The following is a 27,458-nucleotide window of genomic DNA, read 5'->3' as shown; positions in this document are numbered from 1 at the left end:
GATACTTGATCCTTGAGTAACCAGAAGGAACCTGTCCAGATGTAGAGTGGTGAGCCACTGCCCGTGGTGTTATCCAACTGATCCACCAAGGGGGAGTCCTCCTCAAGGGGCCTGACAAGGTTCTGGTGTCAGTGAATTAACGGAGGACTCAGGGGACCTATGGGGTCCTTATACAACTGCCTTAGTGAGTAGAACTATGCTAAGTCTTCCAGTTGACTGCTGATCTCTCAACACCAGCTGTTTCTAGCAGTTTCCAGTTTTGGTCTTTATTTTGATTTTTTTTTTTTTTCTGAAAATACCCAGAAATTTAACAAGCAGGAGGAAAGCCTTAAAATATTCATATTGTGAGTTGTTTTGTTTAGAGAACATATACACCAAAAGGAACTAAACAAAACAGTTAGCCATCACTCTATCTCAGGTTACTATAGGAATATGTTTTGGAGGCTACTCTCCCTAAGGCTTAAATTACTGTATCAAATGGTACCCAGGTTAGCACACTCTTCTGGCCCTGGGTTTAACCCTTGAGGAGAATATGTGCAAATTATGCTAATGAAAGCAAAATTAGGTCTCTCATCAGAGTTACTCAAAATCAACCTACCTCTCCGGAAAGTCAGCAGTTGGTCCTACCAAATGCATCTTTGTTTGCCAAATGATCAAAAAAAAAAAAAAAAAAAAGCTTTTACTACATAAAATCCTTGTTTCTAAAAATACACATTTTTTAAATTTCCCTGCTCCTCATCTCAATACCTCAAAACAGACTCCTTTTCTTGTATACTAGTCTTCCAAAGTAGCTCTGTTCCTCTCTTGTATTAAGCTCTCTTGAAAAGTGTGGCTGCCATACCATATCATTAATTTTTCTTTTCCTGTAAAATGAAATGTGGATTACACTAAACCTTCATGTACAAACCTCATTTGTTCTGCCACTTAAAACCAGCTCAGAATCCAGGTAGGGGCATCGAGAGGTAAGAAAACCTGTTGGGGGAGAATACAACAGAACCATTAGCTGTCAAAATGGTCTCCCTTCACCGCCACAAACTCTTCCCATTGGGAAACAGATTTCTTTGCTCTGTTACCAAGAGAATTCCTGTAATTTGCTGTGGTATGAGCTGTGCAGCATGTTTTCTGCACAGTGTAGTCACAGGTGATCTCATAATCATATTTATATAAACAGACATCCCCCCCCCAAAAAAGCTGTGCAGATTGAACAAGATGCTGAACAAACATAATATTTCTAACTTTATTCTTGAACCCTGATGATTCAGAGCAGTGCTTTATTACCTCTCCTGACTCCTCAAAAAGAAAAAAAAAAAAAAAAAAAGGCTATTATTCCCAGATGACAAAGCCCAGTTGCTACAGGTGGAAAAAAGACCAATTCTTTTCACTCAAAGCTTACCACTAAAGGGCATTGGTCCTGAGGCCCAGTTTTTTTTTCTCTAGGTTGATGTCTTGATCCTTTTCCTAAAGTAGGAGGGCTCCAAGTGAGTGTTTGAGGTATTGCTACCTCTCTGTAGGTAAGACCCTTGGATTCTCAGCTTCTGATGGCCTGCCCTAAGGCAGGATTATTTAAATACCTCATTTAAAGTATTTTTTCAGACTCTATGGGGAAAAGAGCTTTCCCCTCCTACCAGTGGTAATTAAGTGCTCATTATAATCTACTGGCAGAGGAGGACTCCTGAGGGTCTTCATGGGGATCAAGGGGGCTCAACCTTAGGTAGGCGTAGAAGACCTTAAAGACTCACACTTGTTAAGAGAGCAAGAGCCTACTTTTCGTGAATCATCCTCTGCAGAGCTCCTTGTCTGGAGAAGAGGGGCTTCCTGAATGGTCTTCTTCTACCTTTAAATGTTGGAGTAAGTAGAGTGTGGTCTCCAGCTCTCTTCTCTTCCCCATCTGGAAGCCTGGCCCGTCCATCAGTCTTCATGGTGTAAATGCCACCAACACGCTAATGATTACCAATTGTTTATCCCAGCCTCGTATTTCCCGAGTTCTAGATTCACATGTCAATTGCCCTCCCTATGTTGATGCTGGATGTGTAATGGGGGGCTCCAAATCACCATGCCCAAAGTAGAACTGCTTATTTCCACTGCCCCATGGCCTTATCCTTCAACCAAACCTATTCCTTCCAGATCTTGCCTTTTTTCTGGAAAAGAGTATCATCATCGAAAACAGTATGATCACACTGATCATCATCCTCATCATCAGTAACATATCAACAGTGCCCTTGATTCCTTTTTCCTCATCCCCACAGTCAAGACATTCAAAACTCCTACAGATCTTACCTCTATGGTGCATCTTGACAGGACCCATTTAGCTCTCTCTCCACCACCAAGTCCTGGTAGGCTGTTTCTCTTGGATCCCTGCAGGCGCCTCCTCTCTGTCTCCATGCTTCTGCTAAGGATTGTTTTAAGATGCAAATCAGACTGCATTTCGGCCTACAATCTTCCGTGGGCTCCCTACACAGGATAAACGTCAGAAGTACCCCCCTGGCTTACAAAGACCTATGTGATTTGGCCCCTGACTGTCTTTCCATTCTGTTTTCCCCCTTCCCCACTGTTCTTGAGCCCCACTGTCTTGTTTACTGTCCTCCATGCCCCAGGTTCACTCCTTTCTCAAGGTCGCACTCGCTGTCTGAAATGCCCTTTCCCTTCATTTACACAAGACTGGTTCTTTGTCTTCAAGTATATCTCATCTTAAAAATCACTTCATCAAAGAGACCTTTCCTAACCACCAATGTGAAGCATCTTATATCACCTTATAATAGAGTCCTTATTACTTTCTGGACATTGCATTTGGTTTTGAATGTTACTGTCTACCTCTCACCACTGAAATGTAAGCTTCATGGGAAAATCCTGCCCTTTCAATCTCTCATTATCTTTGGCTCCTAAAATCATGCCTCGCTAATACATAAGTAATGGAATTGTATATGCCCATGTGCTTGTGTGTTTGTGTGGATGTGCTTTGTCTATAAATGAATGTACAAATCAGTCATTTACACATTAGTATGAGTTACTTAAAAGAGATGGCTTTCTTAACACCTAGAGACAAAAAAGATTTAAAGTTATGATTGAGGGAGATATGCCATACATACTTTTGTAGTGTGGCTTATTCTTGAGGAATATATCTGGGTAGGTTATTGTGGTAAGAAGGGCATGTGTAACTTAAGAGCATGGAGTCTCCTCTTTCACAATTTGGCTATGCTGGAAAGTGTGATGAGGAGTGAGATAGGTTGTCCCTTCTTCATTCTTTTCTCTGCTATCATCCCTGCTTTCAAGATCCCAAATTCAGGCCAATACTTTTAAAACTTTTGATACATTGTGTAGTGCTAAATAGGCATTTTGCAGTAGCCTAACTTGGGTCCATAACTATGTTACATCAGATTGTTTCTATAGAACACAGGCTCAAAATTCAAGAGAAATTAATCCAACAAGTTTAGAACCCAGCCATTTTTGTAGTAGGCATTAACTGTATCATACACCTTTTTAGCTTACAATTATTTACTTGGATAATACTGGGTATTTTGGGTCAAGATATCCCAGCTTCTATATCATGTTCAAAACATGATTTTCCTTTCATCTGTTGCTCTACTAGAGTCAAGTAGAAGCAAGCATCCTTCCTTAATTACAGAGAAATCTCTTAGATGTTAAGGAGTTGGGAATATTTTTACTTCACTCAGTTCTGCCTTGGTCTTTCTCCATACATCTTGATTAAGGCTTGTGCCTGAATCTAGCCTACTACCCCCTATAACTTCCAATTATGAGTTGTTTACTCCTAGGACCACAACACTTTAAAAATTGGGTATCCTAGAGCTGTTTCTTAGCCTCTGGCATTGTTAGATTTTCTGTTCATTTACAGTGTTTTAAATATCCTTTAAGTTTTGTCAAGTAGGAATTATTTCACTGTAGAAATTTTAAGTCATGAAGGGAAAGAAAATAGATGATTTTAGGCATTTTTTCCCATTCTGTATATAGAACGTTTTGTTAAAAATAAGAGAGAAACTGCGTGCTATTTTAAAGTTACATTACTTCCAGATTTCTAACTATCATAGGAAGAATTTGACAAAACCTGGTTATCCTAGCTATTCTCTACATTCTCTTAGCACAGTATCAATGACAGTATACTGAGGGGATACAGGGATGGGAGCATTAGAACTCAATCCAGGAAAGCTGGACTTCCAATCATTACTCATTGTATGACTCAAATTGATTTTTTGACTCAGCCTTGGTTTCTTTGCCTGTAAAATGGGCATGTATTAAGCAGAGTTGATGAGAGGATTAAGCACTATGGGCCTCAGAGCACTTTGTCAACTGAAAATTGGTATTAATCCAAGAAATAATTACACTGACATCAACTCTCAAAACGTCAAAAGGAATAGAAACCATCAGAAACGAGAATGAGTGGGAAAAGTTTTATGAGCAGAGGTGGAAATTTTAAAATATTTACCACATCACTCCACCATGTGCTAGGCATGTGCACTGTATTTACATGCTCTGTTATATTACTTAGGTTATATCATTAAGTGATAGGAAGTGATTTTGTCCCCACTGAGGTTTACTTATTTATTTTTTGTTCCTTAAACCCTTCTCCTAAAAATGAGTTTTATTTTTTACCTCTTTAATATTGTACTAGAAAACACTATTTGTTTTGCAGAAAAAAGAATCACTATGGATGGTTAACATGTTTTGGGTTTTAGTTTCCCGACCTATAATAACTCTAAAAATTACAATACTATATCATATACTTGAGTAATAGGACATTGCAATTTATTATATCTTGCTGCTCTATTTCCAGTGGATCCTAAAGTAACATGTATGGTTTTACACGTTGTATACGGCAATCTGAAGGGATCACCATAATCTAAATGATACTCCTGGGTATGTACAGGGTACCATACCCATGGATGTATATAGTGGTGGTGCTGTCTAAAAGTCACTTTATTGCATAAAGAGAATAAGCACCAAAGTCCTTAGTTAACTAGGAAATTAAGGCTCAAGAGAATAAATGATTTGCTCATATCCAGTTCAAGTTTCAGTCAATGACAAATCATGTCTCTATTATAATCCGTACTCAACCACTCTCATTCCACCTTGGTTTCACTTTTAAAGTAAGCATTCTATACATTCCTCCTCACATACCTTATAATTTGGGGAAAATTACTTCTCTCTTTGATTCCATTTAGTATTTCCCATTTTTAAAGCATACAGCAGAATTATACTCAAGCTCTTTGGGGCCAGGCACTATCATTATTCTCTTTGGCATGGAAAATACCTAGTAGAATACATGCTTCCAAAAATTTCAGAAACGGTAAAGGACTATTTCTATACACATAAACAGTTAGCATTTCTTACACATAAAAATTTAAACACTAAGACCATTGGAAACCCTTTTAAATCTGTTCAGCTCTGACCTAGCTGGCAAAAAAAAAAAAAAAGCCAAGGTAATCTGCATGAGCATATCCATGCATTGCTAATGGAAGTAACCACAAGAGGAGGTCTGGTCATTCTGCGCCAAGACCAAAGATTCCTGTGATACAAGGCTGGCCAGCCACTGGGGTCAATAGGCCCCAAGAAAGATATTGGGGATGTTCTCTCAGCAGTCATGTTCTGCAAAGACTTACTGACCATTCTGGAAATCAAGCCCAGTCTTCTAAGTTTCTGAGCAGAAAGAAGTAGGAGCCCAGGAGTAGGATCACTAGAGATAAATGTCCAAGGTATCTATTCCTACACACACTCAGCCTACCCCTTACCGAACAACAGAGATGGGGCCAGAAGGAAACACAGCACCCCCAACAAATAAAATATTCTTCTCAGGGGAAACTGTATTCAGCCATTCAGAAACCTCACAGCCATCTGATCTACCCAGGAGAACCACAAGGAATCTGACGGATGCAATCATTTCCTCTCCCTCCATCCTACTTGAGACAGTGTTCTCATTTCTGGGTTCACAGATGAACTCGTGAACTCTCTCAATATCAGAAAGACTATGCAAAATCTTCTTAGTACAGTGTTAAGAGATCCACCAGGAGGTATAAAAGAACACGAGCTTTAGAGTCAGATGGACATGAGTTCAAACACACCCGCGCCACTTATAAGATGTATGACACCCCTAGAGGCAAATTGCTCACCTCCTATCAACCTTAGCTCCTTAACCTGAATAACAGGGACATGAAAATCTGTCTCGGACTTGTAGTGAGGATGACACGAGAGCACTTTAACCAAGTACCCAGCACAGGGCCTCACATATGATTGCTGCTCAAAAAAAAAAAAAAATCTCTTTGCTTTTTTTTTTTTTTAAAGATTTTATTTATTTGACACAGAGAGAGAGATAGTGAGAGAGAGAGCACAAGCAGGGGGAGCGGGAAGCGGCAGGCAGGCAGCGAGAGGGAGAAGCAGGCTCCCCACTGAGCAAGGAGCCCCATGTAGGGCTCGATCCCAGAACCCTGGGATCATGACCCAAACCTAAGGCAGCCACCTAACTGGCTGAGCCCCCCAGGCACCCCTCTTTGCTTTTCTACTTCAGTGGACTGATACATGGGTTTAGGCCTACTGGTACCTAGCTACATCACAGCAAGTGAAAATAGCAAACAAAGTAAATTCTCAGCCTGGCTTCATTATGGTCCTATATAAGGAATCCTGGTGAGATAGACATTCCCAATTGCATTCCTGTTTCCTGCAACTGTATCCTCTCTGAGCTTAATCCTCTGAACACTGGCGTCTCAACTCAGCCACAGGCTGGAGAGGAAGTGCCGTAGCTACAGTGTGTATACATTTTTAATTGGATGATTAACATTTCACATCAGCTTAAATGGGAATGAAAACAGAATTGCTTTACTCTGCATCATGATTTCCCCACGGCTTTAATGTCTGTTCCCCCAAGAGGATCCTAAAGGGCAGGTGTATTTCATTTCCAGATACCCTAATAAGCAGTTTCTTTGCCCCCAAGAAAGGTCAGCACTGCTGAAAACAGGCCCTCTGATCGTGGTCCGGCCAAGAGGCAGAGCCACCCAGGGACACAGCCAGAGTGCAGCACCACGCAGCACTAATCCTTCGGAGGGCTTTCCCTAGGACCTTATCTCAGCCTCATGCCGGGGAACAGAGAGCTGGAGGTAAAATGCCCGGTATGTTTCAGCACACTCTCTTACGAATAGGTGATGTCATAGCAGTTGAAAGCAGCTCACAAAAGCAAACATAAGGACAGAGCAAAACAAAGGAAGGCTGAATACTAGATTTCACAAGATTTGCTCCATAAATGGCACACGAACAGCCTGTTATCCGAAACTGAAAAAACACTGGGCAGTAGACTCCAGACAGCAGACCCAAAGCATCTTATAAAAACCTGGGAAAGACCCATTTCAAAACTATTCGTATCCTTTATTCTTATGGCCCAAAAGAAGAGTTTGTGTTCAGTTCTTTTAATTTTTTTTGCTGGCATTTACAATCCTGGATTTGTCTCCAGGGCAGGACTGCGTGAACAGCGGGCAGGGAGCACGAGGCTGGAGGGGGACCAAGATGCTGACCATGAGGTCCCCTCGTAGGAGGTCCATGAGAATTCAGCGCGCGGCATGCCCAACAGGAAGCTCCATGGTCTTTAGATTAGTGTCCCAACCCCATGCCAGCCACCTGCACTCAGTTCCACAAAAACCACAGTGTAGGAGAAGGGAAGCTAAAAATATTTCATCCTGGTCTTATCTGATCCTTCCTACAGAGTCTAGGTCACCCAAAGCAAGGACATTGGCAGAAACATCACCCCATTCAGCGGTGTGGGTAATGAGTGTGTGTGTGTGTGTGTGTGTGTTCAGAGAGTGGGTGTTATGAATGTGCAATGTGGATGAATACAAATTTCCTCCCCTTTTTAGTCTCAAGGTATATTCCAAAGGGAGCAAATGTCAAGTGCACTGAAGGCCTTAAGACCTGTTTGCTCCAAGGGGATTCATGAGAGCACGGGTCTCCTACGGGGGACTTGTAAATAAGGTTGAGGTGGTAACTTTCATTTTTCTCCCTTCTCCCATTTGAAAATAAGATAATGAAAATGAAAAATTTCAAGAGCCACTTTTTTTGCATTTCTTTTCTTCCACATTCAGGCCTCAGGCTGCATTTTTTAACAACTTTATTGAGACATAATATATATACCAGAAATGTCACTCATCGAGGGATACAGTTCAGTGATTTTCTTAGCAAATCTACAATGCCCTGTAACCACTACCCTAATCCAGTTTTAGAACATTTCATCACCCTAATAAGATCCCTCTTGCCTCCTGACAGGTAATCCCCACTTCTACCTCCTGCCCCAGGCAACCACTAATGTAACTTCTTGACCTACAGAGTTGTCTTTTTTCAACATTTCGCAGGGACCAATTTTAATATAAAAAGGTCACAGGTTCTCTACATGATAGTAATTGCATTTTAGTAATACAAAAGGTAGTCATTTACCTCAGGTTCTGTAAGATTTTAAAATAATTTTTGTTTTGTGCACCACAAAATCTCTACAGACATATGCAAACTACAAGTGGGAGAGGTTTTCGGTCTTCATCCCTTTGTCCATATATGGAACTGTGCAGCCAGCCTTTAGAACAATCCCACTTGTTCTAACACAATCCTTCCCACAAAGGTAATCTTGGCTCATATATTCCAAATCGCTGGGGGAAAATACCACACAATAGTATTTTGAATTAGCACTATGACTCTTGGGGTAACACCTTGAGCCTAAATATCCTTGGTCCAGGGCGTCAGGTAATCATAACGCAGTGCTAAGGAGGGAAATCCAATGAGTTCAGCTTCTTACTTTTATCCCTGGCCTCAGCATGTCACCCTGTAGATACTAGTCATTGGCCCCTGGACCCATTAGGAAGTGAGTAGAGCCCAGGACCTTGAACAGAGGCCATGGACACGTTCTCCCTACACACAGAGTGACCTATTATTACTAAATTCAAAAGAAAAAAATGTGTAGTATAAAAAAGCAGAACTTAATTGCCATGTCATGGCACTGCCTGAGCAACAAATTTAAGGCCCAATGGTATTTTGAGAAAAGAAGGCAAATAAAAAGCAAGTCTTACATGTGACTGTAAAAGCATTTTAATATCTGTTGGGGATAGTGCATATTATAGCATGAAACCGTGGTACTTGGCATTTCTGCACAAAGCCAGCTGGAACGCCGTCAACGTTCCTCAGCACACAGGCCTCACATCCTGCCTCTTCCCAAGAATGAAACATAAACTATGTATTATTAGTTCATATTCTGCTTCATTCCAGAAAAGGAATTTAAATCCATAAAACGCCTTACGTTCTTTGGCCACCTTTCCTGGCACATGACCCAGAAATGCCAAATCTATTGGTGATCATATTTGACAACCTTTGTTTAGCTCAGCACATATAAATCCTGTATTTTGTGCTAAAGAGAAGGCAGCTTACTTTGGTTCTATCGTTTACAATCAGAGTATTGTGTTTTGTATTTGTTTTCTTTCTCCTCTCCCCTGCCCTCTGGAGCCCAGGGGGCTTTTTGACATGGTCCTCCATAAATTGTAAGCTATTATTAGGTTATCATTATAAAAAATCATGGGTTGAGACAAGAAGCAAGACTTGCTGTCATCCCGAACTGCAGAGATCCCCGCTGGGGTCTACAAATGGACCCAGCAGAGGGCTAATTATACTTTCTCATTCCTGCATTGCAGTTGTAAAACAACAAATCACCACAAATGTGGCAAAAGGATCATGAAAACGTCCTTCCCTGAAGGATTCTATGTCTGAGGATGCTTCAGCCGGCTGAAACATGGCAAGCCAGAACCCCTAAAGTCACCCGTCAAACTAGAGCACCACAAGTCAGGTTGTTCAGAGGGGGGCTCAGTATTCAGGGTGAGGTCGCATCAGAAGTGGCTCGGGTGCTGCCCGTCCTTTGGTCTGTGCTTCTAGAATTTCACATTTAGGGAGACAAGGGTCATAGCACCCAGAAGAACCTCGTGTTGGTAACTTCAGTATCAAGTCTTTTTGTCCTGAGAATGTGGATCAAGCCCTTTCTTTTACAACTGCTACACCTGGGTTGAGTCCACAGCAGGGATAGTAGTGAAAAGCAATCGTGAAAATTAAAAGCTTATGTTCTGACAGATGAAGCCAGGAACCAGGAAGTGCAAACTGAGTGAGACAATATGGCATTCTTGATCATCAAATCGTCAGGTGGTCTTCTCTCTACACTAGTCATCAGACATTAAGAAGGAGATTAATACCATTTTTAAACTAAGTCAAAGGAAGCAGTAGGATAGGGGGCCATAGCATAGGATCCAGAACTATTCTGCACTCAATTTCGTTGATTTTACAAATATTTAGGGAGCCCCCACTATATAGTAGGCCCTGTGGGACACAGTAGACACAGAGGGATAAACAAGACCAATGTTAGGTTGAATCCCATGAAGTTCACACCTCAGTGGAAAAAAATGGATGCTTCACAAAAATAGGATAATGTTTCAGATAGCAGTGAGCATGAACCGTGTTGAAAAGAAAATAAAGCAGGATTATGGAATCCTGGCATTGAGAGCACGTGTGTTCTATGCACGTGGAGGAGGATTTTAATAGGGTGGTGTGACTCCTTATACCAAGAATCGGCAAATTACCTACTCAGACCTCTAGTTATCCACCTGAAAATTCATCCAGGCAGTTCTAATCTTAGAAGTGATGCATAGGGGTTACTTTTCCCTGGCCTATTCCTTTAAATAACCCCTTTGAGTTATTCGGTGGTTTCCTTCTCTCTCTGGGCAACTGTGACTCTCTTCTCAGCCCCTACCACATCTGTTCTTGCGGGAGAGTACCCGAGTGCCCTGGATTTTTCTCCCCAGTGCTTCTTCCCCTCCCCTTGGGAATGTTCCGTGTCAGTTATTACTTTGGAATAACCAACAAATGATCCACATTAAGGCATCAGTGATTCATGATGTTTTCATCAGGGCAGAGCATTTGCATGAAACAAAAAGTGTTTCAATAGGAACCGCGTTTGCATAGCTTCATTGTTTAAAAAGTACATTTGTATAATTGATCTCTTCAATATCCACCGCAGCCCTAGGAGGTAGGCAATCTTGATGTGTTATTCGGTTCAGAGCATGGGGTAGTATCTGGCAAGAACGGGATTTGATGAAGGATCTTGGAAACAAGGCCGCCGCATGAGGACCTGGTCACCAGGAACTACAGAACGTGGATTCTAAGCCCACCCCTGCGTTCCCATTCCGTCGGACTCCTGGGGAGCTTTGGCTTTGTCCCCTGAAAAGATCAGGACTGATCTTTTCCACCTGCTGCTCCCGTCCACCCACCCACTGAATTGTCACGAAGAGCAAATGGTACAACGTCTATGGGAGAGCTCTGAAAATTCTAAGATGTAAAAATAAGAATTTTTAGTCGAAAGACATTTTAAAAGTGTCTACTGAGAGCTATACTAGGTGCCTGGGAGAGAGACAAGGATAGAACTTGACGTTAGAGTTCCGTCTCATCACGTACCCTTAGCAGCTTGGATACAGCTCCACACCTTCCTTTCTAGTCTCTGCGTTGCAAATTGCATCTCTATTGAGAGCTGAAGCACCAATGAACACTTGGGTCTTAGGTCCTTTCCCAGAAGTCTCAAGGGGACAGAGCTCTTAACAAATGAATATGCAAACTAATTTTGTGGGTTGAAGTCAATGGAATATACAATTAGTAAATACAATGTGATGTTGCTGGAACACAAATGCAAAAATGAGAAGATTTGGGCCTTGCTCTATAGTCCATCCTTACCTGACAGGAATGGTTGGAAGGAAACTAAGACCCACACATCTCTTCCCCTCACAAGTGGTCTTCAGAAAACTTTTATAGTGGGTGAAGTTTGTTTTCAGAATCCTCGTTCCCCTTTATGGCCTGTCCTGGGCACCTGCCTGACTCCGAACTCCAGGCCAGGGCCTGGAAATCTCCTCATCACTTCTACCTGCCCCCCACCCTGCTGCCCATTGAAATGCACCTGCTCTGTGTGTCCTTCATACAATACCTTCCTTCTTAGGATCTTGCTACCATAGCCCTGACCACCAAAAGGAACAGAAAAGTCTGAAAATCAGCCTTTCATCCCTTCCCAGGCAGACTCTATTATGTAGATGAGACTTTTTTAAAAAAAATGTAGGTTAGCCCTTTAATAATACAATAAACACAATCTTTATAATTAAAATGGGAAATATTAATAAGCACAAAATTAAAAAAAAAAAACATCCAGCAATCCCACCATCCATTTGCATTCTTATATCTTTATTTCATTTTAAAATCCTGGGATGTTTAAAGAAATTGAACAAAAATGTATATACAAGGATAAAACTAATTACCCACATTTAATGGACTTATATTAAGCATAGTTACAGAACCTTTTTCACTTAGCAGTGTCATGAACATTTTACTTCGTTATTGTACCTCTAACCATAATTTTAACAGTTGCACATTAAACTTGTAATTTTTTTTTTACCAGAAACGATAGTTTTCTAATTTTTCTCTAACATAAAAACTCTGCACTGACCACCCCCACACATAAACTTTTACACTTGCAGGATTACTTCTAAATCCCCCAAAATAAAATTGCTGGATCAAAGATTTTGTGATTTTTTTTAAGACTTTTGATAGACACATATGCCTTTGGGGACCATTCAGTTAATCCATAGTAATAAGCTAATGGAAAAAAATTTTACACCCATCAACGCAAAGTAGGAGCAGAAGTAGAAGAATTACCAAAACTTTTTAGAACCGCCTCAACTCCCAACCGTCAGGTAGCACCTACTGCCTCCAGGCCTGTGTTGAGGTTGTATGCAGTGACCTTTTTTTTCTATTTCTTGAGTTGCTTCTGTTTGTCTGCTTTTAATAGTGCTGGTGCTTTCCTGAGCTCATAACGCACAAAGCAATCCCTTTCAAAGAGAGAAGGTCTGTGGGGGAATATACATGGGTAAATATCTACAAGGACACAAGGACACAAGGCACATGGGTGTCTTCAGTGTACCATGTAGATCTGCAGGCCCGGAATTATGCTAATAGGGCCCAGCTGACAGGGAAGTTCTCTTTTAACCTAGGAGGGCTACCTGGAAGGGAGAAAGAGGGTTTCTGTTTTCTCTAAGTTACAGTGCAGTCTTTCTAGCCTGTCCCACTCAGCCATGGCTACTGCTGGCAAGACTCTTTACCATCTCTGAAGTAGGACTTGAGACGCTTCAGATAAGGGATGGATGTTCCAGAAATAGAACAAAGTAATAGAAGAACAAACCTGGCTTCAAAGGCAAGGGAGGGGTTGAGGGAAAGAGGGAGATTAAGGGGAAGGAAGGAAGAAGCGAGCTGAAGGGACCCTATATCGTGCAGGGCAGCCCTGGACTGTGTTCGAGGCAAGGCGTCCCAGCTGTGTCTAATAACAAACTGGTTTGGGAAAGTGACCGTCAGCTATTTGTTTTGGCCCCAAACATGCCCTTTTTTGCCTTTTCAAAATTACCAAAAATGTTGCGTGACGAAATCTCAACAATGCTTTACCCTCATGGACTCAGTATTAATAAAATAATGGTTTATTATAGGGGCACCTGGGTGGCTGGGTCCATTAAGCATCTACTCTTGCTTTTTTTTTTTTTTTCTTTTTTAAAGATTTTATTTATTTATTTGACAGAGAGAGATCACAAGTAGGCAGAGAGGCAGGCAGAGAGAGAGGAAGGAAAGCAGGCTCCCTGCTGAGCAGAGAGCCCGATGTGGGGCTCGATCCCAGAACCCTGGGATCATGACCCGAGCCGAAAGCAGAGGCTTTAACCCACTGAGCCACCCAGGCGCCCCCTACTCTTGCTTTTGACTCAGGTCCTGATCTCATGCCTTATGAGATCAGCCCCAAGTTGGGCTCCAAGCTCAGTGGGAGGCAGCTTGGATATTCTCTCACTCTGACCCTTCCCACACTCACGCTCTCTATCTCTCAAATCAATCTTAAAAAAAAAAAAAAAAAGGTTTATTATAAAAATAATAGAATTATGGCTCAACGCTGAAAATAGCAGTACCTTGATGTTATTTTAAAAGTAGGTTCTCTCGAGCCTATTTTTTTGTACTAGAAAGACAGTGTAAATGTAATACCCAAAAGAAACCAGGAACTTAAGGAATTGAAAAAATTACCTTGTCAGTGATCTCTAATGTTCTAAAGGAATGAAGGGTCATCCGTGAAAATAGCCCCTTCAAAATCTCTTTCTGTCCCAGGTGAATACAATGAAGTTTCTGGATATCATCTTTGAACGCTTTGTCCATTTTCAAATTTCAGATATGTTATTTAGTCCTTGTTAATACCCATGCTCTTGTGCTCTGGGGCATCTGCGTGGCTCAGTCTGTTGCACGTCCAACCCTTGGTTTCATTTCAGATCATGATATCAGGGTCATGAGATCAAGCCCTGTGTCAGGCTCTGTGCTCAGCACGGAGTCTGCTTAAGATTCTCTCTCTTGGGGCACCTGGGTGGCTTAGTGGGTTAAAGCCTCTGCCTTCAGCTCGGGTCATGATCCCAGGGTCTTGGGATCGAGCCCCACATCGGGCTCTCTGCTCAGCAGGGAGCCTGCTTCCTCCTCTCTCTCGCTCTGCCTGCCTCTGCCTACTTGCGATCTCTATCTGTCAAATAAATAAATAAAATCTTTAAAAAAAAAAAAAAGATTCTCTCTCTCCCTCTACCCCTCCTCCTGCACACTTTTTCTTCTCTCTCTCTCTCTCTCTCTCTCCCCAAAAACTGAATCCTAAAAAAATAAACCACCATGGACCTGTGGTTAAGAACATGAGCTCTAGCTAGAATCATATTTGTTTGGTCTGAATCCTAGTTTCACCTTTTACTGGCTATATAACTCTGAAAAAATTTCTTTCTTTTTTTTTTTTTTGTAAGATTTTATTTATTTATTTGACAGACAGAGACTACAAGTAGGCAGAGAGGCAGGCAGAGAGAGGAGGAAGCAGGCTCCCTGCTAAGCAGAGAGCCTGATGTGGGGCTTGATTCCAGGACCCTGGGATCATGACCTGAGCCAAAGGCAGAGGCTTTAACCCACTGAGCCACCCAGGTGCCCCTGGACAAATTTCTTACACTCAGAGATTCAGTTTTCTCATCTATCAAATGAAGATAATAGAAATTTCTAGCTCATATGGTTGTTTTGCAGATTAAATGAGAAGCCATATGTAGAGCCTCTCCTAGGAGCCTCGTAAATGTTAACTATTGTTGCCCTTATCACCACCATCATTTCTGGACATCAAAGAGACACACATTCTCCCAAAATCCTACATAAGATCTATGAAACGTAAATCACCTAGCTGAAGGAAACCATAATGAAAAATTTTAATAACATTAACATTTCCTTTGTTAAGAATTCTGTAATATAACAGTATTTGCTGTGCATTTACGAACTTCCAAACGCCATGCTAAGTTGTTTTGCAGTACTTTTGATCATTGTCATGGCTATATAAATGGGGATTTTTATTTTCCCTATTTTATATATCAGAGGCTTGAAGGGAGGTTATCCTAAGGCCACACTGCCAGCGTACGGCAAATTGGAGGAGGACTAGGTCTTACTCCTTAGCTCAGGCTCCTTACTACTCTGACTAGAGACATTGTGCAGTCCATGGAAATCAGGACCAGCATTCTTCAGCAATGACCATGGTTAACCACAGAGTAACATGGAACCACATGACCAAATGAACTCCTGACAGTGACCTCAGCTTGCTTATGTGTCTCAATGCCAAGCAGAACCGCTGATTCACACGAACTCCCGGGGACCTGCGCAATATTATGGTCAGCATCAGGCTGCCTTTTCATCACTTGACCAGATCAGGAGACTTTTCTCAAGTCAGTCAACCTAAGCCCCTTAGTCTTTCAGGCACACACTGGAACTTCCACGGCGATGATCTGCGTGAACCTTTTAATTTGGGGAAGGAAATAAGAAGGACTCCCAAAGTCAAAGTACCAAACCTGCTTAACATACATAATCTAGTCCACTCCAGAACCATGTTAATCCAAGTCTCAAGAGACAACCAGGGCAGAACATCACTTCTTTGCTCCACACCCAGCTAGTGGGCTTGGGGCTTTTTTCAAGGTCAAGAGTGGGAGTGGGGAGAGTGAGGAAGCGATTGAATAGAATGAGCCCCATCTCAGAGTTCTCTGAGATGCTCAAGTGTTTTTATTGACCTCAGAGATTTAGAACCAGGGATTTTAGCAAATCTCATGAAGCTAGAGGTTTGGACAAGGAAGGGGAACCTTGGGTCCTCTTTTGGATGTTTATGATCATCATACTGAAAAATCACCCCATCATGGATGTGTTTAAGACTGGAGTGTTATTTTCTTTTGAAAACATGGATCAAATTACACTTTGGAAGGCCGATCAAATGGCACTGTTGGTTTGTGTTCATCCTCTTCTCTGTTTTGTGTCCCCTGGAAAATAAGCCCCCATTATTTTTCTTTTAATTAGAATTCATCTTTGAATTTAAAATCTACCAGGATATCTTTTTTTTTTTAAGATTTTATTTATTTGACAGAGAGCGAGCAAGCAAGCAAGCACGCACAAGAAGGGGAGTGCAGGGGGGAGAAGCAGACTCCCCGTTGAGCAGGGAGCCTGACACAGGGCTCAATCCCAGGACCCCTGGATCACGACCTGAGCCAAAGGCAGATGTTTCACTGAATGAGCCATCCAGGCGCCCTTAAAATCTACCAGGATTTCAAATACATGCTAGGAAAACTAAGTCCCAGGGTACCCTTGCAAAGTGCAAACATTCAAGTTAATATAAGCAGAACAAAAAGTTATTTGGTTACAACAGCAACAACAAAAAAATGGTGTCAGTGCTATTTCATATGTTATCCAGGCTAATCTATGAGAGGTGCCATTGTCCTTACACAGACGAAGACACAAAGGCTCTGAGCGGATCTCAGTCTAGTTGGGGGAGCTTTAAAAATACTGCTGTCCAGGGACAGGTCAGTTGAGTGTCCAGCTCTTGATTTTGGCTCAGGTCATGATCTCAGAATTGTGGGACTGAGACTTGCGTCGGGCTCTATGCTGGGCGTGGAGACTGCTGAGGCTTCTCTCTCCCCCTTCGCACCTCCCCATTCCCCAAATAAATAAATAAATAAATAAATAAAATTAAAAAAAAAAAACCCACCAGTGTTCAGACCAATGAAGCAGAAACTTGGGTGGGGTTAGAAAGCTGGTATTTTTTAGAAGTTGCCCTGGTGCTTGATTTGCAGTTGGGGATAAAAATGACTAGAAGCAGGTGTTCTGATCTGCCAACACGAGTCCTCTGGGGCTTTCTGCTTACCTCCATTTTCTTCTCTTCTAAAAATAGGCCATGTCACCATCTCTATTTCTTTTCTCTCTCTTTCAGGAGCAGCTTTTATGGGCAGAAATCTCATTTAAGTGTTTTACCCTTTTTCTGTTTTTACAATTCCTGACTGGTCATTAATCAATCAAACACCAGTAATTCCTTGATCCCTTGAACTTTGCTTGGAAGTCAAATAAGGATTCTTTTGAGATGAACCGGCAGAGTGTGTGAGGCAGTGTGGTGTTTGTATTTACTTGGGTAAATGTCACAACTAAAGACAAAACCTTGTTCAAAGTCCTCCGCGACAGAAGAACTAGTACTTCGACTATTTCCATTTGAATTCTAAAAGAGCAAGGGAACACGGTGCCTAAAAGAGAGGAGTAAGAGAGGAACAGATGCACTGTGCAGCAGAGATGCCTGCCTTTCAGTGAGACGAGGGCCTTAGAAACCAGCACATCTCCAGTGTCGTTTTATGGCTTAGGTGACATGGAATTTTCAAAATAAAAAATGTCTTTGATTTTTTTTTAAATATTTTATTTATTTGACAGAGAGAGATCACAAGTAGAGAGAGAGAGAGAGAGGAGGAAGCAGGCTCCCTGCCTAGCAGAGAGCCTGATGTGGGACTCGATCCCAGGACCCCAAGATCATGACCTGAGCTGAAGGCAGAGGCTTAACCCACTGAGCCACCCAGGCAGCCCCAAAAAATGTCTTTGATTTTTAAGAATAATTTTATGCTCTATCCCATTTTTAAACGCATAGGATCATAAAGTAAGTCTTTAAAGGATGTGATAACTTCCTAAAAGTTGAGAATTATCACATTAGGTCAGAATTCCTTACCACTTGTTGATTGTTTGGGGCTCTGGTGCTGTTTGTTGTATTATAAAAATAGCTAATAATACTGAACGCTCATTAGCTGCCAGGCCCTCTTCTGAGTGCTGTTCATGTTAACACATTTCTTTTAAAGCCCTAGGAAGTAGGTAAGCTTCTTACCTGGTAAGGTGACAGAGCCAGAATTCAACTAAAGTAAATTTCCCTCCTCCTTTTGGCCTTTCGTAGCATCTATCCCAGAATGAGGTTTAAAGATAGTAAAACATTAGTGCACCTGGGTAGCTCAGTCAGTTGGGTGTCCAACTCTTGGTTTTGGCTCAGGTGATGATCTCATGGGTCCCAGGATGGAGCCCAAGGGCTCTGCACTCAGCAGGGAGTCTGCTTGAAGACTCTCTCCCTCTGCCCCCACCCCGCCCAATCCATGCGCTCACTCGAGCTAAAATACACCTTAAAAGAAAAGTAATAAGAGCATTGTGTGACTTGAGAGTGGGAGGACATTACAGTTAGGCAGGCCTGGCCCCTCCGCCAAGCCCACCCAAATGGTTCTGTGAGTAAAATAACCCCGGTATCTGAGGGCATCACTGTTTCTAAGAGAAATCAGCTGCTTCCCCAAAACAAACATCTGTTCCTTTCAGCAAGGCCCCCCAAATAGTGGGCATTTGGAACAATAGCCATTCCCGTGCCTTACTTAGAGCCATGGTTCTGAAACACTGGTGTCAAGAAGACTCACCCAAGGCACTTACTAAAATGCATATCCCCGTATCCTTTCTTCTGAGAGTCTGATTAAGTGGGTTGAGGGTGAAGCCCCAGATCTTATAACCAGGCTCTTCCAGCATTCCCCACACCAGTCGTGTGTGAACTTGACATTACATACACTGTTTGTCAATAGTCATCACTGTCTCATGTGTACCCATGGCTTTACTCATATAAATGGATGACTGGTCAAAGTGACTTCAAGTAAATAATTTCACCATTTCTCTCTTTGGAAAAGTACGGACTCTGTGTGGTACGGTTTAATTTCATAAATACTGTCACAATTTGATCAATAGCAGTATCTTCAGCTCTAGAGGCCCTCCTAGGATCTTTGAAGATTTCATTTAGGCCATTTTTTAAAATGAGGAGATATTGTCACTAATCAAGTCTAATGAAGAAGGCTGCCCTTGTACCAACTCCTATGAAAAAAAAAAGAGAAACGCCAAAATCATACATGTGAATTTAGCATTTTGATGTGCTGTACCACCCAAACAATAAACTTAGAGTCTTAGAGATATTCTAATCTAAATCCTTTATTTTAGATAAAGAAACTAGAACCTTAAAAAAAAAAAAAAACTGAAGTGTCTTGGCCAAGAACACTCAGATAGAAGAGCTAAAACTGTCTCCTTAATGAAGCTCCGTACCCCCTGGTCTGTCTACTGTTAGGAATTCACAGGTGCTGGGGAAGAAGCGAAGCCTCCGCAAACAGGCTAGATCCCAATTAAAATCACCGTCAGTGTCAGCTCCTGAGCACACTGCCTGGTAGTTGAACACCTGCCCCCGCAAATATGCTAAGAGTCAAGAACAAATCATCTGGGATGAAACCCTTGCTCTGGATCGTAAACCTGATGTGTGACCTGTAGGAATATAATAAGTATCCTTGTTACAGAAGGGACATTTAAATCTGTATGTAGCTATAAAGTTTGAGAAATTCAGGAAAAAAAATTTTTTTTCTGGAGGAAAGGGGAGTGTGCTGACCTCTTTTGCTCATGGACCAGATGTCTTGGCCAAGGTTACACACAGGAAACTCTTAAGACAGGTCTGCCGAGAACAGTTATGTTCTGATTCTGTGATGTATGGTTTAGCTCCAGCCATGCTGTCTCCCAGTCGAATCTTCTCCATTACTGATTTTTTTTTTTAAGATTTTATTTATTTTTTGACAGAGAGAGACACAGTGAGAGAGGGAACACAAGCAGGGGGAGTGCGAGAGGGAGAAGCAGGCTTCCAGCTGAGCAGGGAACCCAATGTGGGGCTTGATCCCAGGACCCTGGGATCATGACCTGAGCAGAAGGCAGATGCTTAACAACTAAGCCACCCAGGCACCCCTCTCCCCAATCACTGAATTTTAGTCAAAGGTACCAGGCAGCAGAACGAAAAGTCTAAGGCTATGACTGAGTCTAAGGCTATGACTAATTCAAAATTTATTAGAGTTCAAGGTGAGAGTTAAAAGGAAAAATTCCTACTAGAAATCTGACCTAAGGTGTATACATAGGAAAATATATATATATATACATATATGTAATTATCAACATGCCTTACTTTGTGCCAATCACATGGGAAATCTGATTTGCATGTGTTTATTGAGCCAAGTTCTGCATAGGATTACGACACCCCCCCCCCCCCCGAAACCACAGCAGTAATTATTTCTTAGATTTTACTTTGAGGAATGGCATATGAGTGTCTTTTGCCTTGTTCAACCGTAAGCAAGTTACGGGCTTAGTGTTCAGGGTAAGGCTTGGCAGTGCCTGACATATGGTGTGTGATGTGCTGCTCTTTGCGTGAAGCAGCAAAGCAGTGATAGAAGGTAATTTGGGGAGATTCCATCATATTTTATTTGAAAAACAGCATTGTCTCTGCTGGAGCTAAGGTTAATGGTTTGGATTTGCTTGTGTCTCTATCACTTTTGCATAGCTTTTGAATTAAAACAGACAAAAGGCCTGATGTCGAACACAGGTAAATAAAACCTACCAGATGCCGAAGGCCCCAAACAGGTTTCATTTATGTGACAAACTAGTTACTTTGGCTGTTAATTTTGTAGGGAAGCCAGAGAAAGGTATTTGAAAACAGGAGCCTGTTTATTACAAGAATTCCCCTTGGATATTCACAACAGGCTATTGAAAAACCGAGGGAGGGAGACCTCCCTGCAGATGTGGGTGTGCCCTGCGTTTCAGGCAAAAGGACTAATCTGGGTGTTTAGGGTCCCCGAGGCCCAGGAATCTTTGATGTTATGCCTCATTCCTTTCTGGCTAAGCGGCAGAAACCTCCAGAAAGTCTAGGGGTTGAGCGGAGATGGGGCACCCCAGAAGTCCAATGTGCCCTGTAGCCCATGCCAGGGAGTGGTAGGCAGGTGTGGCCCAGCACCAGGCCGCCTGCCCCTGCAGCCTGGGGAGGCAGCACCTCCACCCCGACGGCCCAGCCTGCCGCGGGCCGTCTGTTCGCCACCAGCTGGTGCCGGCCGCCATGTCAGCGCAGAGCCCCGTCTCAGATGTTCCTCTGCGGCAGCTGAGCTGTGAGCTGCTTTCTCTTGCCTTCCACTCTTCCCTTGGCTTTCCTTGCTCAGCTGCCTGTCCTTGAAAAAGAAAAGCAGAACTTTTTTTTTTTTTGAGACTGCTGCTGCAGCTCCTAATAATTCTTCATAATGCAGTGCAAGAGACCATTAAGATTCGTCTCGCCTGGGCTTTTCCGCACCAGCCTCCCGAACAGCCCTCACGGGGCTGCAGGGCACGATCTGAACACACAGAGCGGCGCACATCCAGGCGGGCGGGCGGGTGAGCAGACAGACCCAACCCCTTCTGCAGTCTTGGCTCCAAGGCAGGAAAGAGCATCCTGCAAGCCCCTGGGTCTGGGTTTCCGAGCGGAAGGATCAGGCCCATCTGAAATGAGGAAGGGAAAACTTCAGTCTTCCTGGGAGTGACAGTGTGGTACGGAGGGAGAACGGGCTCGGAAATGGAATCAGTTTGGTTTAAAAGCCTTGATCTGAGGTGCCTGGGTGGCTCAGTGGGTTAAAGCCTCTGCCTTCGGCTGGGGTCATGATCACAGGGTCCTGGGATTATGCCCTGCATGGGGCTCTCTGCTAGGCAGGGAGCCTGCTTCCTCCTCTCTCTCTCTCTGCCTGCCTCTCTGCCTACTTGTGATCTCTGTCAAATAAATTAAAAAAAAAAAAAAAAAAAAAAAAAAAAGCCTTGATCTACTGGCCTGTCCCAAGAGGTGCTCCCAAATCACAAAAAGGAACAGAAGCATTTTTAAGGCTGATAAGGGGGTTAAATGAGAACACATGTGTAATACGTGTGGAATAGTGCCTGGTACAGAGGAAGCAGTGTTTGCCTTAGTTTAATGATAGAACAGTAAGTAAAACCTGCTTTTCCACTGCAAAGGTCAGGATTAATGAGATGGGGCCTTCCATGTTGACTGACTTCCTTTCCAAAAAAGGGGGGGGGGGGGGGCTACTGCTTCTGCAGTATCCTCTGAGCAGCCTAAATAACCTACTTGCCAGGGTAAAGCACAAAAATCTAGAGGCTGATAAAAGCTCACAGGCCTTATGTATCATCCCCACTGGGGATTTACCAAAGGTTAATGGTGGCAACAGACTAGCAACAGAGGGGAGAAGTAGTTCCAATATCCCTCAAGCCTGTGCATGCTCACAGCATCTGGGGAACCTCCAGATGACCAGAGCAGGTGGCATGACAGTACCTTCCCGTGATATCATACCTGCCATTACTGGCTCTGCAATTTTGAGTTCAATTGGACAAGTTATTCACATCTTCTACAAACCTTCTGTGCAAAGTCTTCTGCCAAGTAGCTGAGAGGACCTTGATGTTATTAATGAGAAAATTATATAGAAAAGAAACAGAGTATCTCACAAGTTCTGTTTACCGGCTCGATAAGGGGAGCTGTATCAGATCCTGCCTCCGCTTATCAGATCCTGCCTCCGCTTTTAGTAAATTGATCTAGCCTGCATTACATGGTCTTTGCAAAACAAGAAAAAAAGAGTTACTCTTACCTTGCTCCAAGAAATATGAGCATTTCACATGTTGTATTTCAGGCTAACAACACCCTGAAATGGGCATCTCTATCCCCATTTCACAGATTAAAAAACTGAAACTTAGAGAAATTAAGTAATCTGCCTGGGGTCACACATTCCATTATGACAGCAGGACCCCCACATGATTCTGACATCAATGGGCCACGATCCCTCTGAAAAATGTGGCCCTGCGAGATCAAGATGACAGAGACCTGTGGTACCTGTGGGTCAAGAACTTGACCAAGATTCTCTGGTCAATAACACAGCCAACACCAAACCTTTGGCTTCTGATGTCTCGATCCCATCGTCCTGACCACAGTACCGGGACTTCAGAGAACAGCAAAACCCTCTCCTAGTCTCTGGGTTTCCACTGGGGGATTTGATCCTAGAGTACATGGCTGAAGCTTCCAGCGCTCCACAGCCCACTTTAAAATACTGAGTGTCACTGCCTTTTTCCTTTTCCTCCACAGACACATTTGCAAGCAAAGTGGCAGCCACCCAGGACCAGTATGCAGACGCGTCCATAGGTAATGTCACCGGCAGCAACGCAGTGAACGTCTTCCTGGGAATCGGCGTGGCCTGGTCCATCGCTGCCATCTACCACGCAGCCAACGGGGAACAGTTCAAAGTGTCCCCTGGCACACTAGCTTTCTCTGTCACTCTCTTCACCATTTTTGCTTTCATCAACGTGGGGGTGCTGCTGTATCGGCGGAGGCCAGAAATCGGAGGTGAGCTGGGTGGGCCCCGGACTGCCAAGCTCCTCACATCCTGCCTCTTCGTGCTCCTGTGGCTCTTGTACATTTTCTTCTCCTCCCTGGAGGCCTACTGCCACATAAAAGGCTTCTAAAGGAACAATCAGATATAGTAAATTTATATATATATATACGTATATATATACATAAAATATTATGTATAATGAACAGAGGAAACTGACATTTGTCATGTTCACTTACCTGCTGATGGAATCCAGCTTCAAGAGCATACTCTGTACTAGGGCCGGAGTGAGAAACCATCACCTCCCATTCCCAGGGGCATCATCACATTGAACAAAGGCATGGAGGCAGGGGCGTCTTTGCAGCTCAGCCTAGAAGGACTGTGTTCTCTCCAGGTTCATAAATCGTTAAGTCTTTGATTTTGTTTTCTGTTTCTGCTTGTTTTTGGTGGGAGCTGGGAGGTGGCTGACGTTCGATTTTGTGTTGTTTCGTTGGGAGGGTCAAGGTTTTCGTTTCTCTTGTGGGAGGTGATGATCAATCTATATGCAAATGGCTTTTTGGTAAAGAAAATTTAAATCCTTATAATTACTCTCTCCAAACACTTTAAAAAAGTTATTTTGGATTAGGAAAGGATATGGTCATGGAAGCTGCAGCATGTCTTCACTAGATTGCTAAATTCCATGCTCATCTCTGAAACATGAGCAGAGGTAGAGCTGCCTCCGAGGAGAAGCGTGGGAGCTCGAATGCAGCCAGGAGAAGTGATGGTTCTAGATACAGTCTGATGTTTAAAGACATGATGCCTGGCACTCTTGTTCAACAGGTACAGGAATGATGTGCCTCGATTCCCAAGAACGTGCAAAATCATTTATTTCTTATCTCTTTAGCTCTGGACTGTGATTAGCAAGACCCTTATTCTGGTTTTCCAGCCTGGCTAAGCCCCCGGGTCCCCACCCCAACCCTCCTCCTGCCCACCACCTCTCATGCAAACAGGAATAACCCCACTCAAAAAGCACATCATTCTTTTCCATCTGCATCACTGTGTCCCAGTCCCATGTTCACTGTCACCTGGGATCATGCGTCGGTTTTATTTTCAAAAGCATCCGTGGCTTGCACAATCCTGTTCCAGCCATGACTGAACATTGGCTCCTTCTTCATGTGCCTGTTTGGGAATGTTGTTGTGATACCTGTTACACAGTGCATGGATGAAAAACAAAATAAGCGTATCTGTATATAGTAGAGTATAGTGTATACTGTTCTCCCATTCAGCAATGTTGACTGGACATTGAAGACATAAGTGAGTTTCCTTTTCACCTGAGTTGTAACTTTTGTGTTGTTATTGAGTTTGATTATACTAGGGATAAAAGGAGAAAATGGCTTATTGTTCATGGACCTGCACGTTCATTTCTAAGAAGCAATAACAGTTCGCTAGAAAGTTAAAGCTATTGAGAGGACAGCAGGCAAACTACCAAGTATCTTCATGGGAAATTAGCCATGTGGAATACACCAGAGGGCTCTAAGCAGTCACCTGTTGACGATTCCGGAAGGCCAAGGAGAGAGGTGTAGATCAGTGGCTGGATTTGATGTGCCCAGGCTTTGAGAGCCTCCATTTTCATGACACCCCTGCCCCCAAAGTATTTATTTCACTTCTGCTCTGTCTGGCACAGAGGGTAGATAGTGGTTTGTTCGTTTTATTTTTTTATGTAAAAGGCTATTTTGAGCCCCATTTCTTTCACCACCCAGACTCCTCTGTGTCTGCAATTCCTGAGCAGGAAAGGAGCCAGGGAGACCAACTGGCCTTTGCAAGTGCATCTTCTGTACTTAATGATGAAGGAGTAAGCAATTAAATGAGATTAGTGCCTCCCAAGAGGATTGCGCTGGGAGGTTTTTCAGCCTGGAAAAGGAATGGCTCTTTCTATTTCAAAATACCAAAGAGCATGGATAAACCCAACATTCCAAAGTAGTGAAGCCAGTGAGGAGGACAGATGGAATGACATTGGTCCCATCTCAGAGATGTCTCTCTCTAAAAAGAATCCCAGGTCAGAGACACCACTGGACCTCTGTATTGATTCAAAGATACTTAAGAGATAAAAAGCTGTTCAGTTATTTCCTCCTCTTCTTCTACTCAGTAATCATGATCATTCATTTAATAAACATTTGGTGACTGGATGAATAATTAAATGCTGGTTACTACTCAAAATGCCAGGTACTGTGCTACTCTTGGGGCCTAAACCATGAACAAGACAGCCCAGATCCCTGCCCTCAGCAGGCTCACGGCTTATGTGATTGCTGTTTCCATGGGTAAAAGTTAGCACAGTCATATGGAAACAGCTTTATCTTGCAAGGGAAAACACAACTACAAAACTCTTAACATAAACACATTGAAATTGTACCAATACAGTTGTCCAGATATCTAAGATTTTTAACTAAGAAGTAAAGCACAGGTTAGGGGAAGCATCCTATGTATCCTTGGCTGATCTTGGAGATCTGTACACCTCCTCATTGTAAGCCAAGAAAAGCAATCATGTGGGTGATCCTGATGACTGAAAAGGTCCAATTAACCCCAGTTTTTATCTTTGTTGATCAACAGTACCTTTCTATGCCCCGTATCTCTACAGTTCCTCATATCTCCAGAAGACTCACCCCAGCAGGCCATGGTCCAACACCGTGGGTCTAAGTTTTGGGGGGTACATCCTAACCCTTTTTTTTTTTAAGATTTACTAAATGGAAATCTAGCCTAGAAAACACCAAGTAAATATAGTCAAAGGATGTGAGTTGTTTAAACATTAGATTTTTGCACTCAATTTTAGCCATATTTGGAATGTCAATAATCCCATAGCAAATTTTCACAGAGGACTTTCAGAAATTCTTGCCATTGATTTTTAATTTCAAAGCTTTTTGGTTTGCTTTTTCAAGTTTCATGTTATAGGGAAAATATGATTCTGATTGTTCAGAGTTGTTAATAATTGTAGTTGTGTAAAGTTATTTCATTTTGTTTATTTTGTGTGTATTGTGCACAGCTTTAGGGGGGAAGTGCACGAATTGTGCTGTTCCTTATAAATGGTACACATTATTGACACAGACAAATAAAGTTTCTAATTGTTTGATTTAATCACTAGTGATACAGCATAATCTGTATGGAATGTTTCCTCTCATTGTCATCTACTTCATTTTTGTTTTCATGTTTTGAAGAAATAAAGACCAAAAAGGTATTATTGTGTAGTTGGTATCCTCATCCAAAAGAAAGAAAATAGATACCCAGTATTCAAACTCTTGCAAATGTCAACCCTTTGATCATACAAGATTTCATTTTTAATGTCCCAAGAGAGCAGGGTGTCAGAATATATGTGTCTGGTAGATGTTTCTCCATTTCGCTAATTGGTTGGGTTTTTGTTTGGTTGGTTTTTTTTTTTTTTTTTTGCATCTTTTAGTATCACTTTATTCTTTCTGCATCCAAGAATATGAACCATAAACATCAGACCACTTTGTAGCAGAATATTACAGCAAATAAATCAATCCCAATGAAAGTGATCAGAAGTAACTAGTTGTATCCTAAGGGATATTTAGTCATTTAGTATCATACTATATTCTGCTTGATTCCCAATAGAACTTCCTTGCAATAATTTCTAATTACCTGTTATTGTCTTGACCTATCTTACAGTCAACAGTACAGAAAGAGGTGACACCAGAAATCAGCATTTGTGGAAAAAAATGTGACCTCTAGTTTGTGTACTTATTTGTGAGCCCACATTAATATCAGTGGGTTCAGTTCTTATAATAGAATCTATTCATGGTATACATGTAAGTGATTATTTATATGATCTTTAAAATCTTCTTTGAATTCATTATGTCCACATATGATTATGTGTGGCACACTTTC

General features: G+C 42.4%; 1 protein-coding gene across 1 annotated transcript in view; it reads left to right on the top strand.

The window, feature by feature from the left end:
* SLC8A1 (solute carrier family 8 member A1) overlaps positions 1 to 26,790 on the top strand; it is a 328,009-nt gene extending 301,219 nt beyond the window's left edge. The window contains 1 exon segment of the mRNA XM_047745926.1: positions 23,339 to 26,790. Coding sequence (XP_047601882.1) covers positions 23,339 to 23,715 — 377 coding nt within the window. The 3' untranslated portion in view covers positions 23,716 to 26,790.
* The last annotated feature ends 668 nt before the right edge of the window (positions 26,791 to 27,458 follow it).

This window comes from Lutra lutra, chromosome 9 (genome assembly GCF_902655055.1).
Source record: "Lutra lutra chromosome 9, mLutLut1.2, whole genome shotgun sequence".
In the NCBI taxonomy this organism is placed as follows: Eukaryota; Metazoa; Chordata; class Mammalia; order Carnivora; family Mustelidae; genus Lutra; species Lutra lutra.
This window is presented reverse-complemented; position numbering and strand designations above follow the sequence as displayed.